General features: G+C 43.3%; 1 protein-coding gene across 2 annotated transcripts in view; it reads right to left on the bottom strand.

Annotated features, from left to right (window-relative positions):
* MAP3K1 (mitogen-activated protein kinase kinase kinase 1) overlaps positions 1-20,251 on the bottom strand; it is a 104,513-nt gene that overhangs the window by 23,552 nt on the left and 60,710 nt on the right. For both annotated transcript variants that reach the window (XM_050946859.1, XM_050946857.1), the window contains exons 3-9: positions 19,135-19,338; positions 10,082-10,282; positions 8,200-8,316; positions 7,445-7,593; positions 4,528-4,649; positions 1,439-1,520; positions 1,152-1,332 (exon numbers count right to left, since the gene is read on the bottom strand). In XM_050946859.1, the coding sequence (XP_050802816.1) occupies positions 1,152-1,332; positions 1,439-1,520; positions 4,528-4,649; positions 7,445-7,593; positions 8,200-8,316; positions 10,082-10,282; positions 19,135-19,338 (1,056 nt within the window). The remainder of the gene's footprint in view (positions 1-1,151; positions 1,333-1,438; positions 1,521-4,527; positions 4,650-7,444; positions 7,594-8,199; positions 8,317-10,081; positions 10,283-19,134; positions 19,339-20,251) is intronic.

The following is a 20,251-nucleotide window of genomic DNA, read 5'->3' as shown; positions in this document are numbered from 1 at the left end:
TTAAAATTCATTATAATTCTGAAGCCAATTACAAACTGCTAGTAAGCTTTACAGGGAGTAGTTCCCTTTGCTTCCTTCCTGTATTCAGTAGGAAAATCCTTTCCACATGAAAAGTCAGATTGGTAGTTCTGCTGACAAAGACCTTCTATCCACAGAATAGCTACAGACAGGGGGGACACAGGTAGTTCCCATACACAGCCTTTCTAAAGTGCCTCATCCATGTTCAGCTGGTCCTCTCAAGACGTAAGAGAGTAGTTCATCTTCCATAACATTCAGTACTTGGCATCTCAGTTATTGCTACCAACAAGTGTGTCTATTAGTGCTAATTATGTTTGTGATGTGACACCTGTCCACTAGGAATTAGGACCAAAACCACCAACTCTTTCACTGAACAGGGCTGTGATATTCTCCAACCTAAAAAATTCCAAATGAAAAAACAAGATTGGGGGTGGAAAAAGTTTCCTGATTTATTTATTGATTTTTTAAAAACACAATCAACCAACTATGAAGTTGATGTGGTTCAGAGCAATTTGTGGAGCACTATAATGTGCTTTAGGATTGTGTCAGGAACTCCAAGCACCCATATATTTCTAATTTATGAGTGCACTTCAGAATTTTTTCATCTTTTTCGTACTGTTTTCATTGCATGAGCATAAGACCTCTGTCATACTTCTCTTAATATTCTTGGGTAGCCTACTTAGTAACTTGAACACACTACTATGTAGTATTCTTTGAGGCAGACTCAACAGAATTATGCAGGAACTCACTTTTTGCTGTATAGATGCTTGTAGCTATTATCAGTTGATTTCTCATATTATATTTTAAAAATGAGCAAGCAGGAGGTGCATAACAAAATGGAGCTTTGAAAGAATTTGGAACAGGAAGAACAAATCTCCGCTGTTGAGCTTGCATTAAAATCAAAAGAGGGGTAATACATTTCCAAAGCATCTGCTTGCTGGCCAATATGCACAATGACAGTGGTTTCTCTGGAAGAAGAAACAAGACCTGGCACAAGTGGTTTTGCACAGGCAGCTACTGGGATGACCTTACCTTAAAAACCAAACAAACAAAAAAAACCAAACAGGGGAAATCCCATCTCAAAATGACAAATTGTTTTAATTTGAAATTCACTTCATAAGTTAAACTGTTACCTGAATCCACGGCTCAGCTAAATCTTTATAGGTGGAAGGGATCTGCTGAACCCCATAATGAGTAAGGTTAAAATTACTATCTTGTGTTCTCCTTTGCGATCCACCTGTAGGCTGCTGCTGATTTTGCTGTTGAACCACTCGGAGAACTGAAGGAGAATCCACAGGGCTTGGCAATTCATGACTACAAACAAACAATAAATATTTAATGTGGATGAAAAAATTAAACATTTACACACTTTAAAGCTCTATATGTGAGATTCAATCTGTTCACAGAACTGAATGCTTACCTATAGAAATCATGAGATCTCCACTTAGATCTACAAAGAGGGCATATAAGTGGCTCTCTGTTTCTTCTACATTCTTCTGCCCCTGAAATGCAGTAACCACAAAATAAGATGATGCCTAAAGCATATTATAGACTTATGGGAATGTAAAAACAAATGTATGGTTATAAAAATCAACAAATTAAATAGTAAATTTTACTTTAAATTAGTATATATCCTTTTCCTGATAAGGTAAATGAAGTTATGAATTCTGCTGTCTACAGCATATTGTATGGCTTACAAGACAATTGAGGCATATTGGACCAACTTCTGTTGGTGAAAGAGACTAAGGCCATGGCTACACTGGAGAGTTGCAGCGCTGGTGGTGGGTTTACAGTGCTGCAACTTAGTAACTGTCCACACCTGCAAGGCACATCCAGTGCTGCAACTCCCTGGCTGCAGCGCTGGCTGTACACCTGGTCTTCCTGGGGTATAACGATTGCAGCGCTGGTGATGCAGCGCTGCTCGTCAAGTGTGGCCACCAAAAGCGCTGTAATTGGCCTCCAGGGTATTAGGAGGTATCCCAGAATGCCTGTTCACAACAAACCGGAAGAGTGGCTGAACTCCGGGTACCCTGGAACTGCTTATCTAAAAAACAAACACAGCTCCTGTTTGCTCAAGGGAGCGAGCGGAGGCAGGCAGGGGAATTGCTTTGGAATGTTCACAGCTGTTTGCTTGAGGAGAGAAGCCACACGGGGGAGGGGGAGGAGGGAGTCCATGTTGAGCAGCTGCTTATGTGGTCTGAAGGCTATTTAGGAGTGCATAATTTGCATTTAGTGAATAAGAGAGGGGTGGGGGAAGGGGTCAAAACTTTTAAAATGATTGAATGTAGGTGCTGTGTATCTTCCAGTCCTTAGAACTTGCAAGGCAGGGAGCTGACAACAGTGTCAGCTCCAAAAATCCACTCTCTCTGTCTCCCCCACGCTCCCTGTCACACTCCACCCCACCCCCCTCTTTTGAAAAGCACGTTGCAGCCACTGGAACGCTGGGATAGCTGCCCACAATGCACCACTCCCAACCGCGCTGCAAATGTGGCCACACTGCAGCACTGGTAGCTGTCAGAGTGGCCACACTGCAGCAATTTCCCTACACAGCTGTACGAAGACAGCTGTAACTCCCAGCGCTGTACAGCTGTAAGTGTAACCATACCCAAGCTTTCAAGCTTACACAGAGCTCTTCCTCAGGTCTGGGAATGGTACTCAAAGTGTCACAGCTAAATACAAGGTGGAACTGATCGTTAAGCATAAGGAGTTAACGTATGTTGCAAAAGATCATTCAAGTGGGCAGTTAGCACTCCTTTGTCCTATGACTGCAGTGGTGTTAAGTGGCTTACAGATTGTTGTAAGCAGCACAGGAGCTGATTTTCAGCAGCACTCTCACAGCCCGGGTCCTGGCCACCAGTCCGGAGGGCTCTGCGTTTTAATTTAATTTTAAATGAATCTTCTTAAACATTTAAAAACCTTATTTACTTTACATATAACAATAATTTAGTTATATATTATAGGACTTATAGAAAGAGACCTTCTAAAAACATTCAAATATATTACTGGCACATGAAACCTTAAATTAGAGTGAATAAATGAAGACTCGGCACACTACTTCTGAAAGGTTGCTGACTCCTGTAATAAGCCATAAACCCATACAATGTATCATTAGACAATTGCAACCCATACTCATGAGGATCACAGCCTGAAGTAAATCTTAGCAGAGCCCTCTCTTCTGCCTGCAAACAACCCTCCAACCTTGCCAAAGTCATAATCAGAAGCAAACTCCCCACATACCAGAACACACCAACTCAAAGCAATACCTGATCTAGCCATAACAGAGGCAAAACCTGCAGCCATATATCCCGTTCCGATGAGCAGTTAACCTACCCCCAATACACCTACATACGCTTATCACAACACACCGTTACCTCATCCTGTGCACTAAATGCTCCAACCATCACTATATGTGGGTGAAACCAGACAATCACCATGCTCCTAAATGAACTCACACAGAAAAGTGATAAAAGACAAACACACCCATCAGTCACGGTCAAAAACTTTTCACAAAACCTTCACCCCATATCTGACCTCTCGATCCTCATCCTCAAAGAAAACTCCTTCAAAAGACAAGCCTGGGAACTAAAATTCATGACTTTACTAAATACTAAAAATCATGGACTCAAAGACACTGGATTTATGGCTCATTATAACAAATCTATAACCCACTAAGCCTCCTTTGTCCTACAACTGTAGAGATGTTAACTGCCCACTTCACCTTAAATGGTCTCTTGCAACGTGTTAACTCTTTATGCTTAACAAATTTGTTCCACCTTGTATTTAGCTGTGACACTTTGGGCTTGGCTACACTGGCACTTTACAGCGCTACAACTTTTGTGCTCAGGGGTGTGAAAAAACACCCCCCTGAGCGCTGCAAGATACAGCGCTGTAAAGCCTCAGTGTAATCAGCGCTGCGAGCTACACCCGTAAGGGATGTGGTTTACGTGCAGCGCTGGGAGAGCTCTCTCCCAGCGCTGGCACTCCGACCACACTCACACTTCAAAGCGCTGTCGCGGCAGCACTTTGAAATTTCAAGTGTAGCCATACCCTTTGAGTACCATTCCCAGACCTGAAAAAGTACTCTGTGTAAGCTTAAAAACTTGTCTCTTTCACCAACAGAAAGAAGTCCAATAAAAGATATTATCTCACCCATCTTGTGTCTCTAATATCCCGGGACCAATATGGCTACAACTACACTGTTAAGTTTCAACCATACTTTAATTGCGCTGCTTCTCCTAAGGCAACATTGTTTATTTACATTAATCACGATATTCCACATTAATATCCACTAGTTGATAGAGTTTCAGTAAGTTCTCCACAAGCAACACAATGAAATATAGAACTTCACATTCATCTTTCAGATCTGTACATTTTTAATATAAAGCTGTCAAGCTTTGCTGCATTGTGTTTCATTAACTTGCTTTTCAAAGAATGGGTATCATGCCATACTACACTTTGTTTATGTATTTAAAGTCACCACTAATAAATGTAAATAAAACAATGACGTACAAATTGACATGCAGTGATGATGTAACTTATTCCTGCAGCCATCTTCACAAACAGTCAGGCTCTCTTCATCCAGCATGCCTAACAAACAAATGGGGCACATCTGTTCTTCTTCATCCTTCATACTATTAAAAAAACCAGACATTAGCAATATGAAAAATTGCATAGATCAGAATCCAATATAGGTATTAAGCCAAATATTGATTAATGATCAATACTAGTTGTCATAATACTCTATAACCCGCATATCACATTTAAAACAGTTAAGACCAAGAGTTAGGCGCCTCAGTGAGTTGTGTGATTTTCAGAAGTGCTGAGCACTCAACACCTTCTGTTGCAATCAATGCAATCTGCATGGCGTTCGGCACTCAGGAAAATCAGGCCCCACAGCTAAAAAATGACTTAGGAGCATAACTTTAGGGAAACACAATTTTGAAAATCTTGTCGTAAGAAGTCTACTTTGCTGTTTACTCAATATTTATGATTGGAATGATTAAGGAATTATTAGTAATTTATAGATTGAAACAAAACATATTTCTTCGTCACACTTAATCCACAACTCAAGACATTTGTTCAAAAGTTGCTCTTTAGACCATCACAGCAGGTCTTGAATACTATTTGATGAATGTGTGTAAAATTCAAAAAGCAAATGTAAAATAATTACAGCTGCTCTGTATTTCTGCTGCAAGCAGGTGTAAATATTTACAGCATTCTCGTATGCAACAATATACTAATCAGTATCAGCTAAATTTTAGATGTACTTTCACTTTGTTTTCTACCATTAAACAATCACCTTAATTTCAAATTAATAATCTGAGGCTAGAGAGTTTGACTGTATTTAAATTACACTGACAACGTATAATGAAAATATCTACCCATCATAACACATTTTTGCAAATGGGCACAAAGATATATTTTAATTATAATAATTAAAAGACAGAAATGGAAAGAATGTGCTTGCAACAAAATGGAACAGTGTGGTGTCGGCTTGTGTTCGTAGAGGGATGGACAAGGACAAGCCAGATAAAGGTGATTAAAAGACATCTTATCAGTTACGCCATTGTATAACCCTACACAACTTGAATAAAACAACCTACATTTGTCTGGCAACAGTGAATTAAGTTATGACTGTAGAATTGTATACATTTATGTTTTATTTGTGCATTCAATGTGCCTTATACAATCACTTGTTTTCTAAAAAGTTTTTAAAGAATAGATTTTTTGCAGATCTGAAAAATCCACAGAAGTAAATTTACAGTAAAAATGTTCAGTTCTACAGTATCCTAAAAATACAGATTTCAGTGTGGTCATAAATGTATTGTACTTTTTACTCTCAAGAATTAGTAGTAAACCACAAATTTAAATGAAGTACAACAGAAACATCAAGACTGTGTAAACTTATCTCTAATGAAATGGAAAAAAAGTAATACACTGACTGTTACATATATTATAACATGCCAAAACGGCTTCACTATAAAATTATTGCAATATATTTTGCTATATCAACAGCTGCGTGGGTTTTCTTCAGGTGTACCCTAATAATGCAAAATAATGCAACAATGTAATGTAATAAATCAGAAAGTTATCCAAGTTATTCCTATAACAAGTCTTCCCAGACACACATCTAACTAAAGGAATTAATCTGTCAGAAGACTAATTTCAGGGAAACAATTGTAGGCATTTAACAGGTCTGTATATGTTTACACATAAATATGTATTTACAATGAAACAGTATGACAGTTAGAAAAATACATAAACACAAGGCAACAGGAAACTATGTTCCTGATCTAAAAGCCCAAACTGAAAACATGCCTAAATATATTATTTTTGCCAGATGGACACTGTAGTCTAAACTAATATACCAAGATTATTCATTAACATAAGGTTCCATTTTCTGCTAAAGTAAGAAAAAGTGTCATTTTTGGTTTTCTTCTAAGCATCCTCTGAGGAGCATCCACCTTAGTTTATTCAATCAATGTATATAAATTCACAGAAAACATTAAAAAAAATTAAGAACATAAGACTAATAAAATGAATGTTATTCATTTTAGCCCCTAACAAAATTTACAAGATCTGTTAAGCAAAAACAATGAAGTAAAAATAATAATTTGAAACAGCTTTTCAAAGAATCATTAACTTTACTAAGCTTAAGTACTGGAAACATAATAAATACGCTTCTAATATGCTATGTGCTAGAATGATCCAGATTGAAAAAGAAAATAAAAAAATACTTTTAAAATAATTTACTCAATGTATGTATGTGGCTCAAAAGTGAATGTGTGTGTGTATATATTATATATATGTGTGCACAAATTCACTTACATACTCATAAAGCTTGTGTGTGTGTGTGTGTGTGTGTGTGTGTGTGTGTGTGCGCGTGTACACACACACAAACACACAGAGTATACTTGGAACTTGCAAGCATACGACTGTTGCTTCTAAGTGATACAGCTTGCTTTCAAAATTATTTGCACAGGAAAAAATGAGATATTTCTACATTTGTGAACATTTGCATGCATGCTGCATATGAACACATGCACACACATACAAACACGTCAGTTTTGGGAGCTAATGTGTACTCCAGTCTTAAAAATGATTGCATACTTTTTAAAAAAAATTTCACTTTGAACACGGAACAAAGGAATAGGATTCTCTGCAAAACATCAGTATCTAACACATTTTTCACACAGGTCTTGTAAATTCAACATGCCTGTGTTGGTATCAAGATGACCGATGTAAACCTGATTTATTTTTTTTGCATACACAAAATTATTTTATGTGACTTAAAATGGAAGCAGCTTTAAATAGATTCAAATAAAATGTAGTGTATCTAAACCTCCAAAATGGAGGGGAGGGGGAAGAGGGCAGAGGGAGAATGCTACAAACAAAGTTTTTTTAATTCCTTTAGAAAAATACTAACCTGTTTTCTGAACTAGATGTAGAAGTACTAGATGATGACAATGTATGAGAATTTGACATGCGTGAGACAAACTTCTGGATGGTGTTACGAGATGGAGCTTTGATCCTTGAGCTACGCCTACTGTGATATTTCTGGAACAAACTCTCAACCTAACATTGGGAAAAGATAGTAACAGTATGCTATAAATACCTCACACATATAGAGATGTTCTTGAGATTTCGATATTGATAATGAAACAGTTATCTATATGTTTATAACACATTATTATTATTAAATTGTAATTGCAGCTGCAACAGCAGGGATTTCATTACTGTCTTGAGAATAAAATGGTTTGCAAGGAACTAACTAATTTACATAAAAATCATCAGCTCAATTTTTCTTTACTTTATACAAAGATTGTGTGGCAGAAACTTGCTCAGCTTAATAATTTACTATTGAGACAACAGATAAAGGATACACTACCAATGCTGTTGAAAATATAAATTTAAATTAAGTGGAAAAGAAAGTTTTATAGCATATTCACTGAACCAAAGATTTCTACTTTTCAGTTGCTCCTTTTATTGCAAAAATATTTTTCTAATATTTACATAGTTTTTGAAACTAACACCCAGAAACACTGGCTAAATTAAAAACTTGTAACTCTATTCCTTTAAAACTTGGTACAGTCTTCAGCCATTTAAAAAACATGCCCTAAAAATGCTCTAACTTAGTGTGTGTACTCATATCTGCTATTAAATACATCAGGAATGAATTACCTCAAAATTCTTCAAGGTCTTTCTCCAAAGCATTGGGTCTGAGGGTTCTAACTGGAACACTCGAAGCATGACAAACAGCAAATGAATACAAAATGTTCCACGCCCACAACTGCATGTCTACAAAGAAACATATAACAGGTTTAGGACCCTACTGTGGCTTGATAGGTACACATGTGCACATTCTTGATTTAAGCACCTACACTGTCTAGTACTTTGCCCAGACAGTGAAAATACAAGACCATGAATGGATGCAGTGTGAAATTAAACTTCTGAAATGTGACTAATGCTTCTGTTCTTCGTCAAGAAATAAATAAATGGGTAACAACAAATTATGCTACTTCTCTCCTGACATTTTTCCTCTCAGAGGCTGTAGTTACCATTCATATCAAAAGGACCTTATGCACATGATCCTCACATCACCCAGTATGATGGCAATCAAGAAATTTTCTTCTGCCATTTATAGGCTGTCATAAACAGATAGTTAAGGGTTAATGTCTCTTTTACCTGTAAAGGGTTAAGAAGCTCAGTAAACCTGGCTGACACCTGACCAGAGGACCAATAGGGGGGCAAGATACTTTCAAATCTTGGTGGAGGGAAGTCTTTTGTTTGTGCTTTTGGTGGTGGTGTTATTCGCTCTTGGGACTAAGAGGGACCAGACGTACATCCAGGCTCTCCAAATCTTTCTAAATCAGTTTCTCATGTTTCAAACTTGTAAGTAATCAGCCAGGCAAGGCGTGTTAACCTTATGTTTGTTTTCTCAACTTGTAAATGTTTTTTTGCTGGAAGGATTTTTACTTCTGTTTGCTGTAACTTTGAATCTAAGGCTAGAGGGGGTTTCCTCTGGGCTATATAAATCTAAGTACCCTGTAAAGTATTTTCCATCCTGATTTTACAGAGATAATTTTTACCTTTTCTTTCTTTAATTAAAAGCTTTTTTTTTTTAAAAAAAAAAAAAAGAACAATTGATTTTTCCTTGTTTTAAGATCCAAGGGGATTGGGTCTGGACTCACCAGGGATTGGTGGGGGAAAAGGAGAGGGGATGGTTAATTTCTCCTTGTTTTAAGATCTAATGGGTTTGGCTCTGTGTTCACCAGGGAATTGGTGACGCCTCTCAAGGCAACCCAGGGAGGGGAAAGTTTGGGGGGGACAGGGAGTGCGCCAGACACTGAATTTCTGGCTGGTGGCAGTGTTACCAGATCTAAGCTAGTAATTAAGCTTAGAAGTGTTCATGCAGGTCCCCACATTTGTACTCTAAAGTTCAAAGTGGGGGAAAAAACCCTTGACATAGGCCTTTGCACCCTGTTCCAAGAACACACAAGTCTAGTTGCTCCCTGCTGAATAGTCACACCATCCTTAGGAAGGTCTATTTGGAGAAGATCCCATAGCAGGCATTAATACTACTATGAGACTGTTCAGAGAGCTTTCATATGCATTTGTTCTACATATACCAGTAAACAGTGGGTATATATATCCAGGAAGTGTAGACCATAAGACATAGCTATAAGAAATTAGAAGTGCCTCCTTGTAGTGGAAGGTGGAGCAAAACAGAAAGTAGCAAAATTTCAGCCAAAATATTAGTTAGAAATGAATATGACATCCACTGAGGGAGTGTAAAATGGGTGAAAAATAAATGTGAAACACTAAATTTGCACATTATCAATGATTCCTCAGCTAAATAAAATGGATTTTAAAAGAAAAGCAGACAATCTAATGTTTGAAGTATAATTGGCATATCATCATAATATGTACACAATATATCTTTTAAATGCTATTTCACAGGATAGCTAAATATCTAACTTTGGTTTATGAATTTATAACTTCATCTAACTTGGTTCCAACTCTGTAAATAAAAAATATTGTAGGCATGCTAGGTGATTCCTACCTGAGGCCCAATGAACACCCTATACTTGTTATCAGGACTGTCTCCTCCAATTAAGAAAGAATTAGGTCCAATCTGCTGCAACAGGTACAGTCTGGCTCGCATAACTTTGTTGACACGACGATTCGTTTCCTCAGGGCTGTATGGTGAGAAGCCATCTGGAGATGGAGCTCTCCGAGGTGGTGTTATTCTCCCACTTTGAAACTGCAACAAAATTGTTTCCAATATCAACTATTTCTCTCTTCACTAAGAAATTCTTACATAAGACTATTATTTGTTTGTTAAGTGACAACAAAAAGCTCAACAATGCTCTCAGCACTGACCAGAACGCAAAATGAGAAAAAGTCCCTATGTTAAAGGGACTACAAGGATTATCAAGGTGCATGTATTTTCTTTCATGTTCAAATCCAGCAGACATCAGATGCTGCAAACAGTTTTAAACAAGCTTGTTGGAATATTAATAGAGGAAGTAGAAGTTCAGTAGCTGGCTTTTATTTTTCTTGAAATTTTTGTTCACTGATTTTATTCCACTATTTTACCTGAGTAATTAGAATTAAGAGACCACTGTGGACTTGTGAAGGGCAACACTGAATACTGGGGTTCTGTGAGATGAAATTTCTTCATTTATAAAAGATATTAGCACTTTTAAATTCTAGCCATCAAGAATCAGAGTTTAAAATAAATTTTCAAAGGAAGATATCAGATAAAAGATTAAATGCCTTTCTCTTGTCTTAACTATGCAAACAGATCTCTCACTTAGGGCTCTATATTTTTTGTTCTAAAAGAAATGACCCAACCTAGTATCAAAGTGCATTTATTTTCACTTGAATTTCTCTAACATATTAAGATTTTTTAATACTTTTTCTGATGTTAAACTTAATATTGCCACTGAATGGTTGGAATCCAATTGGAATTTCAAATAGTGAATTAGAAGATTGTAAGTGAACCATTCTTGTTAGTCATTAATTCTAACATGGTCTAAACTGGGGGGGTTCTCAATCTTTTTCTTGCTGAGGCCCCCCCTTAACATGCTATAAAAATGCCAGGACCCAGTGGGGGTAGGAGGCGGGGAAGTTGGTGCTCTGGACCAGAGGGGGCACCCTTGGGCATAGGCATAGTTTGACTTCTATTTGGGGGAGCAAGGGCTGGCGAGGCACGAGCAAGCTCCACACAGTGGAGTCCAGGGAGGGAGCACCACCTCCACCCCAACTCACTCAGGAGGTCACTAAGCCTGTCTGGGCTGTGTGGGGACAGAACCAAAAAATATAAACTTTAAGGAGGGACTCAGCTCAAAAAGTTTTAAAACTGCTCAGGGTGCAGGGAGGGGATAGCTAGGGGCTGTGTGAAGTGAGGGGTGTAGCTCAGAGTTCAGGGGCTACGGTGACCAGATACCCAAGTGTGAAAAATCGGGACGGTGGGGGGTAATAGGAGCCTATATAAGAAAAAGACCCAAAAATCGGGACTGTCCCTATAAAATCGGGACATCTGGTCAACCTAGCAGGGGGTGATAGCTAGGGGCTGTGTGAAGTGAGGGGTGTAGCTCAGGGTCAAGCAGGGGGTAGCTTGGCAGGCAGGAGAGTAGCTCAGTCTCGGGGTGTAGGAAGGGGGTTGCTAGGGTCTGTGTTGGGCAGGCTCCCAGTGCAGCTCGCAGCTTCAGTGGGCAGCAGCTGGAGCTCCTGACTTCAGTGCTGGGTCTCGGGACACCGAGTTTCAGTTGCAGGGCTCCGCGGCCCCCCTGAAAGGGCTCATGGACCCCCAGGAACCACTAGACTAAGCTTTACTTTGAAATTAACTTTATTTCCAGTGACAAAAAGTTCCCAAAACTCATTCAATGGAAAAAAGACTATTAGCTACAAATGGAGGAAAGGCAAAATTGATTTCCTTAATTGTAATCTCGGTCTGTCCTAGCATGGTGCCACTGTTCCCAACTCATGGCATTTCTGACCAATCAGCAGAAAGGAAGCAGAGCGCTCTTCTTGGAAAATGAATGTCTACAGCAGTAGATCTATCACAGGAGAAAAGACGGTTACTCATCTTTGTAACTGTTGTTCTTCGAGATGTGTTGCTCATATCCATTCCAATTAGGTGTGTGCGCGCCGCGTGCACGTCTGTCGGAAGATTTTTACCCTAGCAACACTCGGTGGGTCGGCTGGGCGCCCCCCGGTGTGGCGCCGCTATGGCACTGAATATATACCCCTGCCGACCCGTCCGCTCCTCAGTTCCTTCTTGCCGGCTACTCCGACAGTGGGGAAGGAGGGCGGGTTTTGGAATGGATATGAGCAACACATCTCGAAGAACAACAGTTACAAAGGTGAGTAACCGTCTTTTCTTCGAGTGCTTGCTCATATCCATTCCAATTAGGTGAATCCCAAGCCTTACTTGGGCGGTGGGGTCAGAGTGAGATACTGCAGAATGTAGAACCGCTGAGCCGAAGGCTGTGTCCTCTCTGGATTGTTGCATCCGGGCATAATGGGAAGTGAAGGTGTGTACTGAAGACCATGTAGCTGCTCGACATATCTCCTGGATAGGTACTCAAGCTAGGAAGGCGACCGACGAGGCCTGAGCCCTGGTAGAATGAGCGGTAATATGACCCAGAGAGAGATGAGCTAGATTATAGCAAGTACGGATGCACGCCGTTACCCATGATGAAATTCTCTGAGAAGAGACAGGTTGGCCTTTCATCCCATCTGCCACTGCCACAAAAAGTTGGGGCGTTTTACAGAAGGGTCTCGTTCGGTCAATGTAGAAGGCGAGCGCCCTACGGACGTCGAGGGAATGCAACTGCTGCTCTCTACGAGATGTATGTGGTTTGGGAAAGAAGATCAGGAGGAATATGTCCTGGTTGAGATGGAAGGCCGAGACTACTTTAGGGAGGAACGCCGGATGTGGATGTAACTGCACCTTGTCTTTGTGGAACACCGTGTAAGGTGGGTCCACCATCAGAGCCCGAAGCTCAGAGACTGTCCTAGCCGATGTGATGGCCACAAGGAAGGCTGTTTTCCATGACAAATATAGGAGTGAGCAGGTTGCCGATGGCTCGAATGGAGGAGTCGTAAGTCTCATCAGGACCAAGCTGGGGTCCCAAGAAGGGGCGGGCCGTCGTACTAGGGGGTACAGACGCTCCAAACCTTTGAGGAACCTCGAGACCATAAGGTGGGAGAAGATGGAATGAGCACCTTCTCCTGGGTGGAAAGTAGAAATAGCTGCCAGGTGCACTCGCAATGATGAGATAGCGAGGCCTTGCTGTTTAAGATACCAGAGGTAGTCCAAGATAGTGGGAATGGGAACCTCCGTGGGTGTTACATTCAGTGCTTGACACCAGCAAGAAAATCGCTTCCACTTGGCCAAGTATGTAGACCAGGTGGAAGGTTTTCTGCTACCCAGGAGTACTTCTTGCACTGGGGCAGAGCAACGTAACTCCAACTGGGTTAACCATGCAGGAGGCACGCTGTGAGATGGAGGGATTGCAGGTCTGGGTGGTGAAGCCTGCCAGGGTCCTGCGTTATAAGATCCTGATGAGGGGGCAGAGGGATCAGGTTGGCTATCGAGTGGTCCAGCAACGTGGTGTACCAGTGTTGTCGGGGCCACGCAGGGGCGATCAGGATCAAGCGAGCCCTGTCCCTGCGGAGCTTTAAGAGAACCCTGTGCACCAGTAGGAAGAGTGGAAAGGCGTACAGCAGCTGGTTCTTCCATGAGATTAGGAAGGCGTCTGATATCGAGCCCGGGGCGAGACCTTGGAAGGAGCAGAACTTCTGGCACTTCCTGTTGTCACGGGAAGCGAAGAGGTCTATGTGGGGAAAGCCCCACTTCTGGAAGATGGAATGTAGGATGTCCGGGCGAAGCGACCACTCGTGAGACCGAAAAGATCTGCTGAGATGGTCTGCTAGAGTGTTCCGGACCCCCGGGAGGAACGATGCTACAAGGTCTATCGAGTGGGCTATGCAAAATTCCCACAATTGGATCGCCTCCTGACAAAGGAGGGAGGATCGAGTCCCTCCCTGCTTGTTTATGTAGTGCATGGCCGTTGTGTTGTCGGTAAGCACTGAAACACAACGACCTTGCAGATGTTGTAGGAACGTCTGGCACACCAGGTGGACTGCTCTCAGCTCCCAGATGTTTATGTGCAACACTAGCTCTTGAGATGACCAGAGGCCTTGCGTGCAACCATGGTCTAGATGAGCCCTCCAGCCGAGAGACGACGCTTCCGTCGTTAACGACACTGAGGGCTGCCTTGGATGGAACGGCAGTCCTGCACAAACCAAGGAGGGTGTTAGCCACCAGTTGAGGGAGTCTAAGATGCTCTGAGGAATGGTGACCTCCATGTCTATGGTATCTCTGCCTGGACGGTACACTGAGGCGAGCCAGGTTTGAAGGGGATGCATGCGTAGTTTGGCATGCTTGGTTACAAAAGTACATGCGGCCATGTGACCGAGGAGGCTCACACAGGTGCGAGCCAAGGTCGTCGGAAAGGTCTGGAGGCTTTTTAAAACTGAGACTAGTGCCTGAAACCGGGGCCACGGCAGGCAGGCTTTTGCGAGTTTGCAGTCTAGAATGGCCCCAATGAATTCTATTCTTTGAGTGGGCACTAGAGTAGACTTCTCTAGATTGATCATCAGGCCCAGTCTCTCGAATAGGTCCATGATGATGGCTATGTGCCTGGTGACCTGGGCCTCGGAGGTCCCTCAAATAAGCCAGTCATCTAGGTAGGGAAAAACATGTATTCGCCAACGACGGAGGAAGGCGGCCACTACCACCATGCACTTTGTAAAGATGCAAGGGGCCGTAGAGAGGCCAAACGGAAGGACCGCAAATTGAAAATGTTGGCGGTGCACCATAAACCGCAGGTACCGTATGTGCGGGGGATAAATAGCAATGTGGAAATATGCGTCCTTCATGTCGAGAGCAGTGTACCAGTCTCTGGGATCCAAGGATGGGATAATGGTCCCCAGGGATACCATGCGGAACTTCAACTTCTTTAAAAACACGTTGAGTCCTCGCAGGTCCAGGATGGGTCGAAGACCTCTTTTTGCTTTGGGGATTAGGAAATATCGAGAGTAAAATCCCCTGCCCCTTAATTCCTCCGGTACCTCCTCTATAGCTCCGATCGAGAGAAGCGTACAAACCTCTTGCCAGAAGAATTGCTCGTGAGAGGGGTCCTTGAAGAGGGACGGGGAGGGGGGGGAGAGTGAGGGGGCGAAATAAATTGGAGGTGGTATCCAAATTTCACTGTGCGTAGGACCCAACGATCCGAGGTTAATTGGGACCACGCAAGGAGGAAGGAGGAAAGGCGGTTGGAAAACTGAAGGGGATCCTGGGGAAGGACTGGTGCTTTACTCTCGGGCGCACCTTCAAAAGTTCGCTTTCGGGCCCGGCGCTGGTTTGGCGGGACTGGTATTGTGGCCGCCTTGGGACCCAGACTGCCGTCTGCGGTTCCCACGACCGCACCTTCTGCCAAAGTCTTGTCGCGATCTGGGCGGGGGGTAAGGGCGCTGAGGCTGGCTATGGAAAGACCTTCGTTGGGTTTGTGGGGTGTGCATCCCAAGGGCACGCATGATCACCCGACTGTCCTTTAGACTCTGTAGTCTAGGGTCCATTTTCTGGGAGAAAAGGCTCTGGCCTTCAAACGGCAGGTCCTGGACGGTGTGTTGCAGTTCCGGAGGTAGACCTGACACTTGCAGCCACGAGATCCTCCTCATCGTGATTCCCGAGGCCACGGTTCTGGCCACCGAATCAGCAGCGGTGAGAGAGGCCTGCAGGGAAGTCCGTGCCACTTTCTTTCCTTCCTCCAGAAGGGCTTGGAATTCCTGGCGGGAGTCTTGTGGGACCAGTTCAGTGAACTTACCCACCGACTGCTAGGTGTTATATCTACTGAGCAGGGCCTGTTGGTTTGCCACCCTAAGTTGGAGGCCCCCTGCAGAGTAGACTTTACGTCCCAACAGGTCCATCCATCTAGCCTCCCTCGATTTTGGGGCGGGGGCTTGCTGGCCATGGTGCTCTCGCTCATTGACGGATTGAACCACCAGGGAGCAAGGAAGAGGGTGGGTATATAGGTATTCGTACCCTTTGGAGGGTACCATGTACTTTCTTTCCACCCCTCTGGCCGTAGGAGGGATAGATGCTGGAGACTGCCAGATTGTGTCTGCTTTGGCTTGGATGGAGCGGATAAATGGCAAAGCTACACGGGTTGGGACATCCGCCGACAATATGTCTATTACTGGGTCTTCAACCTCCGGCCTCCTCCACCTGGAGATTGATTTTAAGGCGACTCACCTCAGAAGGTCCTGGTGAGCTCGGAGGTCGATAGGGGGTGGGCCCGATGAGGATGTACCGGCCACTGCCTTGTCGGGTGAAGAAGAGGATGACAGACCCGGTACCAGTGGTTCCTGTAGGGACTCTTGGTCAGGAGGTACGTCAGGGTCCGGGAGGACCTGAGGGTCCGGTGCCTGAGGAGATTGATCTGTGCCCGCTGGAGGGGAGCGGCTAACAGTGGCCTCCAGTGCGCGATATTCTGACGGGGCGGAACGTGATGGTACCGTGGGTTCGCCTTGGGCCTGGTGATATGCCCAAGGCGTCCAAAAGGACCACTGATGAGGGACCTTGGTCTGGACCTTGAGCCTCATGGAGAACACGGCTGTGTGTCTTTGAATCAGCACAGGCGGCACTATCAGCATGCGATGACTCAGACGTGTGCCGCAATAGCCATGGCGGGGCGGAGACCGTTTGAGGATGAGCCCTGTCTCTGGGGTACCATATTTCATGCCGCACCAGAGAGCAGTACCGGGACCCGTACCGGTACCGAGAGTGTGATCGGGACCTGCGACTGGCGTGATGCCGGGAGGTTGACCGGGATCTTGACACCCTATGATGAGAGTGGCTGCGGTGCGAACAGTGCCAGGAGCTGGACCAGTGCCTGGAGTATCGGTCCGGTGAGCGGGATCTCGAGTGGTGCCGCAAGTACGACCGGTACTGAGGAGGAGATTGGTACCAGGACTGCGAGCGGCGCCTGGATCTGGAGCAGTGACAAGATCGAGAATGTTGGCGGGACCTCGATCTTGAGGGCTGTCTGCCTGTGGTGCCGATAGAAGGTGGTCTTATCATGGCAGGCTTGCCTGTCGATTGAATAACCCGCACCGGCGGTGCTGGGGGTTGAGGCAGGGCGGGCTCCGTTAATGCAATCAGTTCCCTCGCCGTAGCAAATGTATCTGGCGTAGTGGGAACGATAAGCTCTACCGAGGCATGTGCCGGGGAGCTGTCATGCACCGGACTCGACGACACTTGCACGGCCGGAATCAATGGTGCGGAGATTGTCAGTGCCGCGGCAGTTACTGGTGCCGAGCGGCTCGACTTAGATTGCTGCTCAGACTGTGGTGCAGATAGTGGGGCCGCAGGAGCTTTGAGCTTTTTGGCACGTGGGGAGAGGGAGCGGTGCCAGGCCGGTTTCTGGGCCAGTGACGACTGGTGCCGAGATGTCTTTGCGGTGCCGGTGCTCTCCGGTGCCAATGAGGCACTTCTCCCTGGCGCGGACTGTCCAACAGCCGGTGCCGAAGGTGGAGTGAGGGCTGCCTCCATTAGGAGCTGCTTAAGGCGAAAGTCCCGCTCCTTTTTCGTCCGCGGCTTGAACAATTTGCAGATCTGGCACTTGTCTGCAAGGTGGGATTCCCCCAAGCACTTGAGGCAGGAGTCGTGAGGGTCTCCCGTGGGCATCGGCCGGCGGCAGGCCAGCACAGTTTGAAACCCAGTGAGCCAGGCATGGGCCTGGGCACCGGGTGAGGGAAAGGGCTAATCCCCGACCCTCTGAACTATATACACTAACTATGTTTACGAAAATCTATTAACTAGAACTACAGAGAATAAACTATATACACAATAAGTATTAGAATGAGTGAAAAGCTAGGGAGGTGGAGATCAGCTAAGCCGCGCTCCACTGTTCCAACGACCGACACGGGCGGTAAGAAGGAACTGAGGAGCGGACGGATTGGCAGGGGTATATATTCAGTGCCATAGCGGTGCCACACCAGGGGGCACCCAGCCGACCCACCGAGTGTTGCTAGGTAAAAATCTTCCGACGGACGTGCACGCGGCGCGCACACACCTAATTGGAATGGATATGAGCAAGCACTCGAAGAAGAAAGAGTGCGTGCAGTTAACTTTTCTATCTCAGGCTCAGATATATTGCTGTTTTCTGTAGCAACTCCATGTGCTTTGCCCAAGATTTTCAGGAGTGGGAACCTACAGTCAGACTTCTTAATAAGTCAGACCACTTATTTAGGAGCATAAATGGGGATCCAGGAGCTTAACTTTAGGTACAGTTTCTCTTTTGCCAAGTGGTAGCAGATGTCCAGGGGCCTGTGCAGGTTGGCTTCCCAGTGCCAGAGAAAGCAGTGAAATGGAGTCTAAGTATCCCATACTTATTCTAAGTAAAGCTTGTTTTATTTGTACACGTATACCAGTTCTCGAACAGAAGTGTTCACAAACAGCACGTAGCCAATTGCTTCTTCTAGAAATCTGAACCCAAAAACCAAGACCTGGTTCCCTGGGAGCACCTCTGCTTCAAGAATTGACTCCACTCAAACATCCAGGAAGAGAGCAAACTCTGCCACCAGAACTTTACATTAGCCAACTAACACATAGCATGTGTCTTTCCAACACTGGATATTTTCTCATGTGCTAAGAACTTGGAAGGCTATGGGTAACAGCATCATCTGGTGACACCTCCCATAACAGATTCTATTTTTGAAAATCTTGATCCAGGTTTATTTGCTACAAAAACAGATAAATCAAGCATGGAATCGCATCCTTCACATTTAGTTTCCTAACAACTATGAATGTAATATTTATTAGGCATACCACAGATTTTATTATCCTAAGTAAAATCACAAGTGGGAAACCCCTTTGAACATGCATCTTCTCTCCAAAACCAGTAGTTAGAGATAGCCTTTGTTTACAGTTCAGAAGTACCAAATTTTGACATGCGTATAGCAATACCCCCTCTTCCATAAACGGTGACATCTCAAAATAAAGTCAAAACCATAATTATATTACATTTTCCAACTTACAGGCACTGGAGATACCCTTTTTCTTCTAACACCTGGTGATTCTGATTTAACAGTTCTAGAGGATGAGGATGAGGAGCTACTAGGAGAAGGGCTACGTCTTCCTTTCTGAGTTGAAGAAGAACTGCTTTGCCCTTCAGTTTGAGATTCTATTGATAGTTTGTTGCTTTCAGAGCCATCACCTTTCACTGGGATTGGTTTTACCACCTTGGAGGAAATAAGTCACATAGTTTGTGGTTAGTAAAATGATTATCTTCTAAATAAAGCAACAGAACACACTAACTTGAAGTCTGTTTTAGAAACATATGTACAAAGTTTATATTTATTTGTTTCGCATCAGATTTATTCCCTTTATATTGAGACTATTAGCTATTCCTCAATTATTTTAGTGATCAGTGTTTGAGAGTCACATTGGCATTTCAAACGTGTGTGTATTATTAGATTAATTCCCATTCTGTTTTTCTTAGCAATCATATGTCCAAAATTAACATTCATTCATGTCTATAATGTTAACAGTTTCTGCACTATTTATTTGTCACCTTTGGTTCTTCCAAGTTATAGCTGAAACTATTTATTTAGCAATCTGAAGTCAAGAAAAAATGGCCAAGTTCTTTATTGTAAATAACTATGCTTTAGATCTTGCTCTTTTGCATGCATCTTTCGATGTTATTAAGACAAAACCAAATCACAAGCCATCCTGCAGAAGAAGAGCAAAATGAACTCGTTGCATTTTGGTTTACGTAAAGAATTTATCATGGAAAATGTTTTTTCCGTAATAATCACCTGTGCTAGACAAATGGGGGATTAATACATCAAAGTTTTAAGAAAGTGAATTTTTTTTTTAAATTAGAAACAAAATCAGGGGGAGGTTGACTGAGAAAAAGAAGAGAAAATGGTTTGAAGTTTTATTCTGTAAACACTGCTACTCTGGATGTCAACAGAGGGCAGTGTTGTCACAATAATATTTTTAAGCAAAACAGTATCAGTTGAGCTATTTGACTTTCTAAGTACCAAACACATTCCAGATCTGTAAACTATACAGAATTAGCAACAATTCTTCAAACAACCAATAAAAGTGAACAAAGAGATCACTAAGTGTAAGCAATCATAACTAAGATAC

This window comes from Gopherus flavomarginatus, chromosome 3 (assembly GCF_025201925.1).
Source record: "Gopherus flavomarginatus isolate rGopFla2 chromosome 3, rGopFla2.mat.asm, whole genome shotgun sequence".
Lineage (NCBI taxonomy): Eukaryota > Metazoa > Chordata > Testudines > Testudinidae > Gopherus > Gopherus flavomarginatus.
This window is presented reverse-complemented; position numbering and strand designations above follow the sequence as displayed.